This window comes from Microcaecilia unicolor, chromosome 3 (assembly GCF_901765095.1).
Source record: "Microcaecilia unicolor chromosome 3, aMicUni1.1, whole genome shotgun sequence".
Classification (NCBI taxonomy): Eukaryota; Metazoa; Chordata; class Amphibia; order Gymnophiona; family Siphonopidae; genus Microcaecilia; species Microcaecilia unicolor.
The window spans coordinates 411,667,528-411,684,617 of NC_044033.1; the positions used below are offsets into that span (position 1 = coordinate 411,667,528).

Consider the following 17,090-nt stretch of genomic DNA (forward strand, 5'->3'; position numbering starts at 1 on the left):
CTAGTACTACTACTATAAATCACTTCTACAGCGCAACCAGTCGTGCCTAAGATTTATAACAAATTTATAACAAATTAGTAATTTGTCTCGTTTTTATGCTTCCTCTGTGTACATCCGTATGCTGCACAAGCTGGCATGTTTGAAAATATAAGTGAGATTAAATAAAAATGCTGCCAACAATAAAGAACGACAACGTACACGCAGCAGTTCATGGGTTTGCTTGCTTTGTTTTGAGTATATAGGGAGAGATGATTGACAGCACCGCGGGTAAGGGAAAACTCAGACAAACCTAATTGGCTTCAGCGTTTTGACGTCACTTCATCTATTAAACCTCCTCGGCACAAACGACTCGGAACACAGGCGTACCGGAAATGGCGTCATCCGACTGAGCAGGGGAGTAGCTCAGGAGGTTGTGGACTGAGTTCTATTTCCGGGTTTTCGTGTTAGTAGGTCGGCAACTGCGTGTGTGTTGTTTGGTGTTTTTTTTCTTGCACGGACAGACCCTGAAAGCCCTGTAAACATGGCGATGCAAGCGGCTAAAAGAGCGAATGTGAGTATGACCAAGTGGCAAGAGATAAAAATGTATTAGAGCTCCCACATAAAAAAGAAACTTGTATGTTGTAGGCGGATATGGAGCTTAGAGGCATAGAGTACTCGGGATCTAGTAGTTTTCTTTTTATACCTTTAAAGAGGAGGAAAAAGGTAACACTGGTTCGGATAAAACTCTGATCCCGTTGACCTCGCGGATCTAAGTCGCACAACGCGTAAGGGCAAATTCCCCTTTGATAAAACAATACTGGATCCAGGTGAATGCAGCCCCCTGGGGGAAACGAGAGCTTGATCAAGGGAGATAGGACCCTTCTGGGGAGAATGAGTACTGGATTCTAGTTAGTGCAGCTCTTCTAAAGAGAACTATTGCGGGATTCAGGACAAAATCCCTTCTAAACAGAATCAGTGCTAGATCCAGGAGGCATTAGCCGTTTTGTGGGGGAATGAGTGCTGGATCCAGGTGCAGTCCTTTGGAGAGAAAACCGTGTTGGTGCAATGTGCTTTAGCCTTTCTTTGGCAAAGGACTGCTCACGCAAAACAAAATGCTGATCGATTTTTAATGTGGTACTCAAATAGGACGCCCTGATCTGTCTTTATGAAACTGCCCTCCAGTCTGTCCTTTTTCCTACTGGAGAGTGTATACTTATATTTCTGCTGTACCATCGTCACCAAGCAGTTGCTACATATTTCAGCAAAAAATGAATCCATCCAACATGTCAAAAAAACATCTGTAGTGCAGTATTAGTAATCCTAAACTGCACAGTGTCTCTACAGGGACTGTGACTGTTTGAAGCCTTGAATGGAGATTCTGACATGACCTGTGTGTTTTGTTGTTTTGTTTTTTTAAGATTCGCTTACCACCCGAAGTAAATCGGATTCTGTACATTAGAAATTTGCCATACAAGATTACGGGTGAAGAAATGTATGATATCTTTGGCAAATATGGACCCATTCGACAGATTCGCGTGTAAGTGGTGCTTTACTTTGTTGTTGGCCATGATGAAAGTTTGGTGATAATACAACACAAATATAATACGCTTATTGTGTAATAGATGTTTGAGATACCTAACCAATTTTTTTAAGTAAAGGGGATGGGACTTGATATACCTCCTTTCTGTGGTTACAATCAAAGTGGTTTGTATATTATATACAGGTATTTATTTTGTACCTGGGGCAATGGAGGGTTAAGTGGCTGATTAATGTCCTCAGTCTTCATAGATGTTAAGGGCAGAGTTACAAATTCTGGCCTTTTCAGCTAAGTCTCTTCTCTGTGGTACAATTGTGAGAAACTATGGGGCTATGTGTAAGGACCAAGCCATATGTTTTCCACCTGTGCTGAATGAAGGAGTAGCCTAATGGTTAATTTAGGAGGCTGCGAATCCAGTTTCAAATCCCACTGAAGCGCCTTGTGATCTTGAGCAAGTCACTTTCTCTGAGGACAAGAAAGGTTAATCTTAGAATTGGCTGTTTCACCTTCCAAGTCAGTAAAATCTGGAATGGCCTCCTTTTACAGATTGTTAGTTTTCTTGCATACTTTTCTACAACTATTTTAAAATATTTCTATTCTGAGGTCAGTAATTTAATACTGTAATTCTACTTTGTTTTTGATATTGTATTGTACCAGCATTGAAATTGCAGTTTCCAGCAGTATTTGTTGACTTGTTTATTGTTAATTTGCTTTGAATCTACTGAGAGTAGGCAAACTATAAATGATGAGAAAAGAATAGGATAGAACTGTAAAAGCCTCACTTATGTCACTGATGATGGAGCCTGGTATATGAGAAGCAGTATCCTTGCAACTTTTTCTAGAAGCTTTGGTAAGCCCATTGCCAGTGTGTGCCTGTTCCCAGCTGCTGCTATCATATGGGAGCTTCTCATTCAAAACTTTTCCATAGGCATGGAGTTGTGGTTACCTTGGTGCCTATTTTTTTTTTTTCATTGTTTTCAACTGGTCTGTCTGTATGGCCTGCCACTTCCATGGTTCACTTCACAAGTTCCCTGGTAGATCCTTTGGTTTTCTGTCACATTTTCAAGTTCTGCTTCTTTTTTGTTATTTGGTGCAGGACATCTATAGGCCTTGAGCTCCCAGCCAAGAAATTATTGTCATTGAGTTATTTGATTTTGCTGCAACTATTTTTCTTAGGGCTGCATTTTGATTAAAAAAATTCTAATTGCAAATAATCGCACAATTAAAAATTATTTTTCACTGCAGCTCCTTGTGACTCTTGGCAAATCACTTAAATCTCCATTGCCCCATGTACAAAATAAGTACTACTACTACTTATAATTTCTATACCTGAATATAATACATTTACTGCTTTGATTGTAACTGCAGAAAGGTGATGTATCAAATCCCATCTCCCTTCCCTTCCCTAAAGGACTGATAATCTTCCTTCCTCCCCCTAGATTCAACATATCTTCTTCCCTCCCCTTCCTCTCCCCCCCCCCCCCCCCCCCCAGGATAGATCATAAGGAATGCCAAGCCAAATGCAAAGCGGAGATAAGGAGGGCAAAAAAGGACTTTGAGAAGAAATTAGCGTTGGAAGCAAAAATACATAGTAAAAATTTTTTTAGATACATTAAAAGCAGGAAACCGGCCAAAGAGTCGGTTGGGCCGCTGGACGAAAATGGTGTTAAAGGGGCGATCAAGGAGGACAAAGCTGTAGCGGAGAAATTAAATGAATTCTTTGCTTCGGTCTTCACCGAGGAGGATTTGGGGGGGACATCGGTGCCGGAAAGAATATTTGAAGCGGGGGAGTCGGAGAAACTAAACAAATTCTCTGTAACCTTGGAGGATGTAATGGGTCAGTTCAGCAAGCTGAAGAGTAGTAAATCACCGGGACCTGATGGTATTCATCCCAGAGTATTAATAGAACTAAAAAATGAACTTGCGGAGCTACTGTTAGAAATATGCAATCTGTCCCTAAAATCGAGTGTAGTACCGGAAGACTGGAGGGTAGCCAATGTTACTCCGATTTTTAAGAAGGGTTCCAGAGGAGATCCGGGAAATTATAGACCGGTGAGTCTGACGTCGGTGCCGGGCAAGATGGTGGAGGCTATTATTAAGAATAAAATTGCAGAGCATATACAAAAACATGGACTGATGAGACAAAGTCAGCACGGATTTAGTGAAGGGAAGTCTTGCCTCACCAATCTAATGCATTTTTTTGAGGGGGTAAGCAAACATGTGGACAATGGGGAGCCGGTTGATATTGTATATCTGGATTTTCAGAAGGCGTTTGACAAAGTGCCGCACGAAAGACTCCTGAAGAAATTGCAGAGTCATGGAATCGGAGGTAGGGTATTATTATGGATTAAGAACTGGTTGAAAGATAGGAAGCAGAGAGTAGGATTGCGTGGCCAGTATTCTCAGTGGAGGAGGGTAGTTAGTGGGGTCCCGCAGGGGTCTGTGCTGGGTCCATTGCTTTTTAATGTATTTATAAATGACCTAGAGATGGGAATAACTAGTGAGGTAATTAAATTCGCCGATGACACGAAATTATTCAGGGTCGTCAAGTCGCAGGAGGAATGTGAACGATTACAGGAGGACCTTGCGAGACTGGGAGAATGGGCGTGCAAGTGGCAGATGAAGTTCAATGTTGACAAGTGCAAAGTGATGCATGTGGGTAAGAGGAACCCGAATTATAGCTACGTCTTGCAAGGTTCCGCGTTAGGAGTTACGGATCAAGAAAGGGATCTGGGTGTCGTCGTCGATGATACGCTGAAACCTTCTGCTCAGTGTGCTGCTGTGGCTAGGAAAGCGAATAGAATGTTGGGTGTTATTAGGAAGGGTATGGAGTCCAGGTGTGCGGATGTTATAATGCCGTTGTATCGCTCCATGGTGCGACCGCACCTGGAGTATTGTGTTCAGTACTGGTCTCCGTATCTCAAAAAAGATATAGTAGAATTGGAAAAGGTACAGCGAAGGGCGACGAAAATGATAGTGGGGATGGGACGACTTTCCTATGAAGAGAGGCTGAGAAGGCTAGGGCTTTTCAGCTTGGAGAAGAGACGGCTGAGGGGAGATATGATAGAAGTGTATAAAATAATGAGTGGAATGGATCGGGTGGATGTGAAGCGACTGTTCACGCTATCCAAAAATACTAGGACTAGAGGGCATGAGTTGAAGCTACAGTGTGGTAAATTGAAAACGAATCGGAGAAAATTTTTCTTCACCCAACGTGTAATTAGACTCTGGAATTCGTTGCCGGAGAACGTGGTACAGGCGGTTAGCTTGACGGAGTTTAAAAAGGGGTTAGATAGATTCCTAAAGGACAAGTCCATAGACCGCTATTAAATGGACTTGGAAAAATTCCGCATTTTTAGGTATAACTTGTCTGGAATGTTTTTACGTTTGGGGAGCGTGCCAGGTGCCCTTGACCTGGATTGGCCACTGTCGGTGACAGGATGCTGGGCTAGATGGACCTTTGGTCTTTCCCAGTATGGCACTACTTATGTACTTATGTACTTATATCTCTTTCTCTCTCCCTCCCTCCTATTGTTCAGCACCTTACCCTCCCTCCCCTCCACCCTCATGAGTAGCAATATAAAGTTCTTCTCGTGGCTGCTGGAGCTTACTACTTCCACTGTTGACACCTCCATTTCTACTTATGGGTTTGCAGCTTACTCCACTCTCCCCACCCAGAGTTCAGCATCTGCCCCTTCTCAATTCCACCCCCCCCCCCCCCCCCCCCCCCAGTCTTCCTTCAAGATGTCTTCTTGTGTACCCTGGCAGTGGCTGCCTGCAGCCTGGTCTAAAGCTTTCCCTCTGACCCATCCTGTCTGATGTAAAAACACGAAGTGATATCAGCGGAGGCAGAATGGGCCAGAGGGAAAGCTTTGGAGCAGACTACAGGCAGCATATGTGCAACACTGCTGCTGCTGCTGGGGACCAACAGACCATTTTTTAAGTAGATCAACACGCAGAGGTTGATGTTGAATCCCGGGTGGTGGGAAATATGCTGGATCGTGCTGCGGACAGGGATCAGGAGTGGAAGAGAGCAGAAGAGACATTTGGAGGAGACAGGAGATGCTGCCGTGCGAGCAAATTGATTATAATTGGGGTTTTTTGCTGCAGGTAATAATGCATTAATTGCATTGTTAACTGCGATTAACTTGCAGCCTTACTTTTTCTAGATGATACATAGCAGAAGAAGACCTCCCCTCCAGCAGCTTCAAGAGGTGTTCACAGTGCAACAGGACTGTATCTGTTAAGGATACCTATGCCTGGTGCCTGCAATACCTGGAACTTCAGGAGCTGTGTCGGACATGGGGATATATTTGATTTGATTTACTTAATATATTGCTATATGCAAAACCTGCGTTCTAGCGGTCTTCAGTAAAATGATTTAACCATTACACTAACTTACATTATTACACAAATAAATGCAATGTTCTTAATGACAGTGTAGTTAAAATCATCTTAAAAATAATCATATCAAACTAAATCATCACATTACTCAAAAAAATAACAAGCCCATAATACTTTTAAAACCATCACATTTTCAAAGCTTTACAAAAAGTAATATAACTAGATATCTTATGAAATTCATCTGGTAAGTAATTCAAAAGAAAGGAACCCACAAAACAAAATGTAAAAATGGCAGTTGTAATACACATTTTTGTGAAGAGCATAATGGCTGAGAAGGCTCATATTTAACCAACTTATCTAACCCTTAACATGAAGTATCAGTAGAGTCTACTGGAAGCGGTCATTATCCAATTAATTTTCATCCAAAGAAGTGGAAGGATTCAATCTCATTTTCATTGATGCCAAAAGAACACGATGCAGAACATTGAGAAGAGGCTGAGATGTCCAGCCATTGTTTCCCATCAAAGCATGGCACTGAGAGCACCAAGGTCACTCTCTGAAGACACAAATGATGAGCGGTAAACAGCCTCCATGGTTATGAAACCACTGGTTCTGATAACACCCCCAAGCGACTCATGAGGACATGGCCACTCCTCCTACTGTAATGCTTACAACTTTGTCGGTGGCAGTCTTTGAAAGTGGCTTGGAGTTGAGGTCAACTGCACCAGTGTCTAGTTCCAGTGCTTCGCTGGTGCACTGGAAATCCTTGGTGAGACAAAGCAGAAACTTGGACTTCACTGACTGAGTTCTGTCAGTCTGAGTCAGATTGCTGCTCAGATTCTGAGGAGTAAGCAGAGAGCTTCTTGGAGGAAGAGTCCACTGGTTTTCCTTTGCCATATGAGATGCAAATCCCTACCGGAGGAACTCTTCTTTATATGGGAGATGGCTCAGGCTGACCAATTTCAGTTAGAGGCAGTGGAGAAACAAGGGATAATTTTCTGGTTCCTTGACACCTCCTTCCCCCCACCCCCTCCCAAGAGGCTGTGAAAGTGGCTGTTCACAGAATATAGATGAGAATGTGGGAACCCCCCCCCCCCCCCCCCACACACACACACACACACTCTGTATCTCCTGTTAATAAGAAGTTTGTGCGTAAGAGTCCAGAAGGCTGTAGGATTTGAGAAACAGCAGCTTCCTCACCATTCCATGGTGGTTGAATCCACTTTTAAAAGGGTCAGGAGTTCTAATACTCACTCTTCTATACTTTCTGAGAGGGAGGCTTGGGTATTGAAGTCTTTTCAGAAAAGACTTTAACATTGCCATGCTCTCATCTGACACAGAATCTTATCTCTTCATGGGCATGTACACACAGAATATAGTGCACAGTGTTGTCAAGCTTGTGGACAAGACTGAAGAACTCTAGTTGCTAGTAGCCAAAGGGAAGAAGTGCAGAAAATTATATAGTCCGAGACCTGTGGTATTTTCAATATGGTATTGAGAGTTTCTGCCATGGAGATTGGTGCCTACGGACTAACCTGGTTGAGGACCTCAGACAAGAAGTGCAGGAAAACCTTGATGTACTGTGCCATGGAGAGAATTTCTTCAGAGATAGATGCAAGAATCTGTTACTGTTATCAAGCTGCATGGTGACACACTCCCTCTCCTGGCACACAAGGTCAGTTTTTATTTCCTGAGGCCATCGAGTCCTGTGGTGAGATCTGCGGCAGTAGGGGATCCACAGGAAAAGCTGGCGAGGTTCCCATTGTGGGTGTTGGAGCTGCTGCTGCCCACTGCTGGTAGGCATAATCTTGCAGATTTACTGCTTTAGTACAGGGGGGCCGACATTGCAGGTGCTCCCTCTATGCTTCCACCACTGTAAGCCTCTCTAACTCGGTTGTCTGCTCCCGGGATAATTGCAGGGGTAGCTGATAATTGATGTACAAGAGCTCCTCGTTTAGGCTGCCATTGAGCTAGGTGATATCACTTCCAACCCTTGTTTTTGAATTTTCTTGTTCTTCTATTATTGGTAAGTCATAAGCATGATCAAATAGCTAGGACAGTCTCCTGTAAGGATTTTGAATAGCATGCATGCTAACTTGAACTGAATTCTTGCCTTCACAAGAAGCCAGTGTAGTTCTAAGTATAGATGGGAGATGTGATCGTGTTGTTTTAGTGAATAGATTAACCGGACTGCTGTGTTTTGTACTGATTGTAGTTTACTTATTTGTTTCTGAGTAGTAGGAGGTTACAGTAGTCCAGTTTCGATAGTAATAGTGCTTGTACTTTGTCTCTAAAAATGTCCTTATTTGTCTTAGGTTTCTCATCAAATAGAAGGAACTACTTATCAGTTTTGAGATATGAGAGTTGAATGATAAAGATTGATCCAGATGCACACCCAGTAGTTTAGTTTGCTGTAGAGGATGAGTCCAGTTTCCGCTGGTGATCTGTTAACTGTGAGTTGGTGTTATGGTCCATTAGTAGCAATTTAGTTTTATCTGTATTCAGCTTTAATTTGTATCTCGCCCTTCATGAGCTGTAGGCAATCGCCTATCATTTCTGTCTTCTGAGGTATAGTGGCGAGTACTGGGATGACAACTGTCTCTGTATCCATTCTGGACAAACTACCTGTGAGGCAGGTTAACTTTTTTTGGCAACAGATGGCCCTTTATAACTTCAGACAAGTGGGTTTTCAAATCATCTGGTTAGGGTACTGTCTTCAGTTAGTGGATTGGCCTCCAAATTGTCACCGAGAGCTTCAAGAGTAAGCTGTCAGCATTGTTTTGCGTTTTACAGGTCAATGTGGTCAAACCTATATCACCATGGAAAAGAGGGCAGGTATTTTATTCCAAGTATTTTCTTATCACAAAGAAGATGGAGGATTCTGTCCAATCCTAGATCTGAGATCACTGAACAAACATATCTCAAAACAAAAGTTTGGGATGATTTCCTTAGACTCCCTCACAAAAAAAAAAAAAAGTCTGCCTACTGGAGTAGCAACAACATTGAAGCAGATCAAATCAAAAGAAACAAAACAAGTGAATAAGAAGTGGTTTATTCAAACAGTTACCCGACGTGGCCACATTTCACCCTCAGGCTGCGTCAGGGGTAAAAAGAACTACAAAATAAAAGGATATACATAATAAATTCAATAAAACATAATTTAAAAGTGAGTCACATATATATTATGTTGAAAAATACATTAAAAATTGTATATATAAGAAAACAGTAGTATAAAATAAATAAACAAACCAACATTAGTAATAAAAACATAAATTAGAAAACATCAATTAAGAAGATTGATCCCTTATTATCCGCTTGTGAGTATAAAGTGAGAACATGCAAAAAGGCATGGAGAAAGGATAGGTCAATATGAAAGTTATGCTGGCATGCTTATTACAAATTATTTTAAGTGTCATAGATGTCAAAGTGCTCCTACATGAAAAGTAATCATAAGTTTATTGTACTTTACATACCTAATAGGGGTAAAAAAAAAAAATGCAAGCCCCGCATACAGTTCAAACTCCTCTTATTGACCTATAAGTGCATTCACTCTGCAGCTCCTCAGTATCTCTCCACTCTCATCTCTCCCTACATTCCTCCCCGGGAACTCCGTTCACTGGGTAAATCTCTCTTATCTGCACCCTTCTCCTCCACTGCTAACTCCAGACTCTGTTCCTTTTATCTTACTGCACCATATGCCTGTAATAGACTTCCTGAGCTGGTACGTCAAGCTCCATCTCTGGCCGTCTTCAAATCTAAGCTAAAAGCCCACCTTTTTGTTGCTGCTTTTAACTCCTAACCCTTATTTTATCATCCTCACTTTAATATTCCCTTATCTCTTGTTTGTCCTGTTTCTGTCCTAATTAGATTAGGGACAGTCTCTTCATGTTCAAGTGTACAGCGCTGCGTACGTCTATTAGCGCTATAGAAATGATAAGTAGTAGTAGTAGTGATCATCACACCACCTAAAAAGTTAAATGTATTGCAAAAATCTCAATGTTTGGTCATAAGATGTTTTCTATCCGAAATAGATTAGTTTTTAACTATTTTGACTCTTATTGTACACAGAGTGGCTTCTTGAAAAGACTGCAATAAGCATTCTGCAATATTGAACACTTGGTAGGATAACTTAAACCAATGCTGAACGCTAAGAACACATTTCTAATAAAATGTTCTCCTAGTAAAATTCTTAATGTCTTCACTTATTTCTATTAGAAGGCAGTGCCCTCGTATGCTGCTTGATTGCCTACTCAACATCTATCTGCGAGATGTCTTTCAAACACTATCCGATTCAAGAAATTATGACTATAAACATTTAGAAACTATTTATTTGGTGAAATGACTTAAAATAGTACTGAACGTTAAAAAAAAAACTTCAATTAGAACGTTCCCCGTGGTAAAATTCTTAATTTCTTCACTCATTTGAACTTGACAGCTATCCATCAGCATATCAGGACTCTGATACCTTTCAGAAGGTTTGTGTGTAGAGAACATGACCGTTTTGCTCTAGTTTCTCCCTGTCTTTGAACATCCTGGGATATTCATTGACAAATGTGTGCAGCCTTTACAAGGGGGCTGACCTCATGCAGTGTTCTTGCTTTTATGTATGTATTTTTTTAATTTATGACACTTATACCCCACATTTGCCCAAAATAGACTCAAGTTCAATGTGGCTTGCAAACAAAAAATAAAGTGAATAAAATTGCTTTAAACTGATTTCTCTCTGCTTTTAGCTCAAGGTAGAGTGCAGTGTTAAAACACAGAACAAATTAGCACAGCCTACTCAAATTAATTAGGTATCGCAATTACATTCTCAGTTGCCTTCTTACTGCAGCATTTGTTGGAAACCATGTACATTGCTTTTCACCCTCTGACAAGATATTTAGAATTACATTTGTTTTCTTTGTGCAAGTGGCATGATGAGGCTGAATATTTTTTTGCAGTGGAAATACCCCGGAGACCAGAGGCACAGCTTATGTGGTGTATGAAGATATCTTTGATGCCAAGAATGCCTGTGATCACTTGTCAGGATTCAACGTATGCAACAGATACTTGGTTGTCTTATACTACAATGCAAACAGGGTAAGTATATTCCTGATATTCTAACTCTATTGTTCATCTCAAGATCAGCTCCACTCTGTTGATATGTAATACAGGACTTATTGAAAAGTGGGTTGTGGGTCAGAATTTTGATTCTGCTTTTATAGTAACAAAAAATTCATCTTGCAATTGATAGATGGCTTCATCAGATGTTTCATTGATGGTGGTTAATACGAACAAATGACATTATTCAGAGACTGTAGTTGTTAGACTATATTAAAGTGACAGTCTGCATTAGTTGTGTACTTTTATTTATGAAGAAAAATATGGAATGCCAAAGATCAGAAATAAACTCAAAAAGACACATTTTCTGTTGTTCCCATTAACTCAAGGACCCCAAAAAGAACATGTCACAGATGGCTGCCATGCGTGTGGCCTTTTGATTGGTCTTTTTTAGGTACCAGTGTGGAGGAGCAGCAGGTTGAAACCCAGAGAAGTCAGGGTTCAGCTCTCACAGTTTCTGCACAAACATAGTAACATAGTAAGTGACGGCAGATAAAAACCCAAACAGTCCATCTAGTCTGCTCAACAGTCAGTCATTATCAATTCATGATTAAAATCAATGGTGAGCGTGATATTATATACTTGATCTCGAGTCTCTCTGGGACATAGACCGTAGAAGTCCACCCAGCTCTGTCCTTATGTTCCATGTACTGGAGTTGCTATCAAGCCCACTCTAGCCTATCCCAATACGTCTTGTCATTTGCAGGATCCATACCTTAAAAATCTGCTCAGCACTGTCCTCGGTTCTAGCTCCTGAAGTTGCCATTGGGGCCTTTTCCAGCCTATCCTAAACTAACTAGGTTGTCATGTACAAACAGACCTACAAAGTCTGCCCGGCACCGGTATTAGTTCTGCACAACCGAAGTTGCAGTCCAGATGTTGCTCCCACAGCCACATACCTGGAGCTATTTAAGGTTTTATTTTATTTTTGTTTTATACCATCTATTTTCTAAATAGAGTTCCTCTGTGTTCATCTAATGCCTTTTTAAGTCCATCACCGTTTTTGTCTCTACCACTTCCCTCGGGAGGGCATGCCAGGCATCGACCACCCTCTCTGTGACAAAGTATTTTCTACCACCCCACAACATCAGCTCACATCCTCTAGTTTTACCATTTCCCCTTTTCCGGAAGAGATTTGTTCCTATATTAATAACTTTAAAGTATTTGTATCATATTTCCCCTGTTCCTCCTTTCCTCTAGGGTATACATATTCAGGTCTTCAAGTCTGTTCTCATACATCTTATGGTGCAAGCCCCATACCATTTTTGACTCCTTCCTCTGGACCGCTTCTAGTCTTTTTACATCCTTATCAAGATACGGCCTCCAGAACTGGACACAATACTCCTGGAGGGGCCTCACCAGCAACCTCTACAGAGGCATCAACACCTCCTTTCTTCTGCTGGTTACTCCTCTCTTGATGCAGCCTAACATAGTTCTGGCAACCACCGCTTTGTCGCACTGTTTTTTTTGCTTTAAGGTCCTCGGACACCATCACCCCAAGGTCTCTTTCCCCTTTCTGTGCATGTCAGCCTAGGATATACAGCTCCCTTGGATTTCTACTCCCTAAATGCATCACTTTGCACTTCTTTGCATTAAATTTTAATTGCCAAATGTTCAGACCATTCTTCTAACTTTTGCAGAACCCTTTTCATGTTTCCCACTCCCTCCGGTGTGTCCACTCTGTTACAAATCTTGGTATCGTCCAATAGGCATGCACTATTATAGAATAATGTATTCAGTAGGCATATATACATTTGTACTGGTGAATGGAGTAGTTAAATCAATTATCTCATAGTGCTAGCTTCAAATTCACCTTAGTAATATCATATTCAATAGTCTAGTTCAACAATACCCTTTAATTGGATTATCAGATCCGCACAGCTACCTCTATAGTGGCTGGAATGAGCCAAGCATATTTTGGAGGTAGTGTCGTAATCCTCATTGATCCTATTTTGTGATTATATTTTTCAAAACTTTTTTTTTTCTTTTTCATTAATTGTCATTAAACTTATTATCTTAATACTTAGCTTTTTAGGCTTTTAATCTTCAACGTGCATAGTGGAGACTCGGTTAAACCGACATAGATCCATGTTTCGCAAAAAATGCTGTATCAAGGCAGTCTCCTATAGATGAAATCACAGAAGTAAATAGTTTTCACTACTACTTAATCTATACCTTTGTTAAGATAATTTTAATGACAATTAATGAAAAAGAAAAAAAGTTTTGAAAAATATAATCACAAAATAGGATCAATGAGGATTACGACACTACCTCCAAAATATGCTTGGCTCATTCCAGCCACTATAGAGGTAGCTGTGTGGATCTGATGATCTAATTAAAGGGTATTGTTGAACTAGTCTATTGAATATGATAGTACTAAGGTGAATTTGAAGCTGAGTACGATGAGATAATATATTATAGAATAATGACAGCTAAAGACCAGCTATCCAAACTGCCCTGCTAATGATATTCCCCAGCTGCCAATCACAAAAACTGGACTGTCTGGAGGATGCTGCGCCTTATCCAAGGCTTTCAGTTTGCTGTTCTACATTGCTGTTTTTTGTTTCTCTTTTGAATTTTGCAAAATCTTTGAGTAAAGAAACTTAGTCTGTTTTTTTTTGTTTTTCTTATTGGTTCTCCATTGTTCTGGGCAGAATAGCATACAAGACCCTGTGCTTAATCCAACATATACCCCAAGTCACTTAATCCTCCATTGTCTCAGCTATAGTGCAAGGTACCTTCTACAAAGGGTTTGGAAAAACCAGTAATTTTAAAATCCAAGTCTATTCAGATTGGTGGAAGCACACAGGCTTCAAGATTTTCAGACTCTTGTACTGTGCAAGCAACATGTATCTTTATGCATTAGAGCCATTTGAAATTCTGCTAATTTCTAAAATGCCATCCTTTTAAAATATCTTTGTTGCTGATTAAGTGTTGTCCAACAAGACCACAGAGACGTAGGCAGCAGCCTCACTAAGTTTGGTAACTGTTTAGATTATTACAGAGCTTGGGTGTAAGGCATGGAGGAAAGGATGGGGTATGTTGGATTAAGCACAGTGCATTGTCTGCTTTTCTGCCCAGGACAGTGAAGAACCAATGAGAAAAAAATAACATTAAAGTATTTCTTCACAGACTTGCTGGCTTTTGTTTCTCTTTTGAATTTTACAATGTAGAACATCAAACTGAAAGCCTTGGATTAAGGTGCAACATCCTACAGGCAGTCCAGTTTTTGTGATTGGTAGCTGGGGTATATCCTTAATAGGGCAGTTTGGATAGCTGATCTTTGTTAGGCACTAATTGGTGTTAATACTTGGCTCTAATTGGAGTTAATTGGCACAAATTTGCAGTTGCACTTAGGGGTCCTTTTTACTAAGATGTGCTAATCAATTAGTGTGTGTTAAGTGTCATGCTATTCATAGATATACAGTTGGCTGTGCGGTATTTAGTGCATGCTAAATCCATTAGCACACCTTAGTTGGTATTCTGTAACCTTAGCATGTAGGTTCTTCCGCATGCAACTGGGGGGGGGGGGGGGGGGGGGGGGGGGGGGCTGTGTGTGTGGGAGGTGCATGCCCAGCACTTAACATGTTAAGGTTAAACAGTGCTGTCAATTACACATGAGCATGTACACCAGCCATTGAGAAAGCATAAGTGCCCACTAAAAATTAGGCATTTAACTGCTGGTTTAGCTAGTATTCTATAATAGCAATTGCATGCATAATTGTCATTATAGAATTTGTGCTTGGCGCACACTTTATGCGCCTATCTTTAGGCGACCTTTTGAGAATTACCTCCTATCTGTCTGTGTTGAAAAGTATTCAGTGTGTGTGTGTGCACTCATCCTGAGGAACTCACCTGAGGTAGTGTAGATGCTCAAGGAGGCCTGGAGCCCTGGTGACGTTTAATGAACAGGCCCACTGAGAAACTGCAGAGAAATTCTAGGAAAGCTGCTTCTTAGACCAGGCTTTAGGAGAATTCTGCTGTTTTCTTGATTTGAGGGAGGAAATTTAGAAAACTCAGTATGTAGTTGTTGAAGCTATGTACACACAGAAGAACCAAAGCCCTCGCAAACTTGAGAGCATACAAAAACAGCAAAGGTGACTCGAAAACTGTCCAGACAATGCTCACAAGAGTCTAAAAGTTTGTCTATCAAACAAGACTTGACACTGCTGTGTTTCAGCCTATCTGGACCTCCTCAGGAGTCTAAATAAAACATTTAAAAACTGAGATAAATATGAACAATACATATAATCAAAAATATATACAAAAGAAGCTTATGACAGTCGTGTAAAATAAGTAAACTCTAATTGCATAAAAAATGAATAAACTGATATAACTTATAATTGAGCTAACAATCATATAGATAAAACATAATAAAAAATACAGTCAAAAATAAAAGCAAAGTGTGGTGGCCACATCCACACTTAAAGTGGAAGTTTGTAAGCTGCCCATGGCACAGCACTTTTATCTTCCAGCTGTGCTGACACTCAGGGGCCCTTTTATTAAGCTCGGTAGGCTCTTTGTGTGTGTAGCACGTGACCAAATGAGACTGCCGCCAGGCCAGTGCGTCCCCTTGGTGGTACTTTCAGATTTGGAGCGTGCCCATAATGCCTGGATGAATTATTTATTTCCTCCCACACGTTCTGTTTCCAGCAATAATCTGCAGTTGGCATGCGCCGACTGGTCACCGCACATGTTGCGCATGAGCCCTTACCACTAGATCAATGGGTGACTTTAAGGGCTCAGGCCAGTTTTAGACACCTGCTGGTTTCAGTTTTACCACATGCCCTTTTCCTGTCGCGAAAAAAAAAACCCCCAAAACTTTTTTTGCAGACGCTGTAAAAACTGGCCTGGCGTGTGCCTAATACACGTGCCTACACTGCTGCAGGCCATTTTTACCGTGGCTTAGTAAAAGGGTCCCTCAGGCACTCCTCACTTATAGCTTTTTCTCCCTGTAGCCATGTTCCCAGGGCTAGAAAACGTCCAGATGTGTGCCTAAAAATTCAGCAACTGAGCCTGACTTGGGTCAGCAGAAGCCATTAATGTGCTTCCAGCAGGATTCACTGGGACCTACTAAGCTGGGGAGGAAAGGGGCTTGAGGGAGAGGAGAGAAAAGTAAGAAGGTAAAACGAATAGAAATGCAAAAGGTGTGGCTGTCTCCACCACCCCCACCCCCTGATGAAAAAGTGCACAAGAGGAAGAAAATAATTTTGTTTAATTACCAGCACATTTATTATATTCCTTTGGGCATCTTGGTGTTTACTGCCAGCTGATTTCTACCAAGAGCTAAAAATGCTACCGCAGCTTAGTAAAAGACCTCCTTAGCTCCTCTCCCTATATTTCTCCAAAGTCTTCATAAGAGTAATAGCCAACAAGACCTGTAAACTTTCAGCTTGTATTTACCCAAGAGAGGGCTACTACTAAGATGAACTCCTGTAATGGGTATAGAAGACTAGTTAGTTTGTAAAACAGCTTTCCACAAAAGCACCCTGTTGTGTTCTGATACGCTTGGTTAACAACTGTAGTTTCATATGGTTGGTATCTGTGCTGTAATCTACAGGTTGTCCATTACAATACATATATACTTATATTTCTGCCTTTTTTTTTCTTTAACAGGCTTTCCAGAAAATGGATACCAAGAAAAAAGAGGAACAGCTCAAACTGCTAAAAGAAAAATATGGGATCAACACAGATCCACCCAAATGAGTTTGGAACTTTTTGTGTGCTTTTTTTTTTTAATTTAAGAAAAATAAAAGATGGTTTATGGAAGACCTGACTTCTCAGTGTAGTTTTCTGTTTTGGGGGCAGCTCTCTCCATTCTTAGGTACAGCCCTTTTCACAACCCCTTCCAGGAAATGGAAAACCTCATCCTAATATCCTTGAATGTTTGTGCGCTCCACCAAATATGCAAGAAGGGGACACCCCCCCCCCCACCTGCTCCCAGGCTCTCCAGTGTGCTGTGTTGGCTCTGAGCTCAGGCGTATAGTACCACTTGCAATATTTTAAACCCATTTTCCCTCTGGTTATATGGCACCCCATCCCACAGTAACTGCTCAAAGGGCCCTCTCGCTCCTTATCACTCATTGTTGCCCCTAGTGCTTTTCCTTTAAGTGCCTGTGTTTCCCTT

General features: G+C 41.1%; 1 protein-coding gene across 1 annotated transcript; it reads left to right on the top strand.

Moving 5' to 3' along the window:
* The first annotated feature begins 385 nt into the window (after positions 1–385).
* Positions 386–16,814, top strand: SF3B6 (splicing factor 3b subunit 6). The gene is made up of 4 exons (XM_030195584.1): positions 386–550; positions 1,398–1,516; positions 10,804–10,942; positions 16,580–16,814. The coding sequence occupies exons 1-4, from the start codon at positions 521–523 to the stop codon at positions 16,667–16,669; spliced, it is 378 nt and encodes a 125-aa protein (XP_030051444.1). The 5' UTR covers positions 386–520; the 3' UTR covers positions 16,670–16,814.
* The last annotated feature ends 276 nt before the right edge of the window (positions 16,815–17,090 follow it).

What these genes read in the sequence shown, in the direction of transcription:
- SF3B6 (XM_030195584.1), top strand. Translation starts at nt 521, where the DNA reads ATGGCGATGCAAGCGGCTAAAAGAGCGAAT. An exon ending in AAGCGGCTAAAAGAGCGAAT is followed by an intron (nt 551 to 1,397) that starts GTGAGTATGACC and finishes TGTTTTTTTAAG; the next exon opens with ATTCGCTTACCACCCGAAGT. An exon ending in CCCATTCGACAGATTCGCGT is followed by an intron (nt 1,517 to 10,803) that starts GTAAGTGGTGCT and finishes ATTTTTTTGCAG; the next exon opens with TGGAAATACCCCGGAGACCA.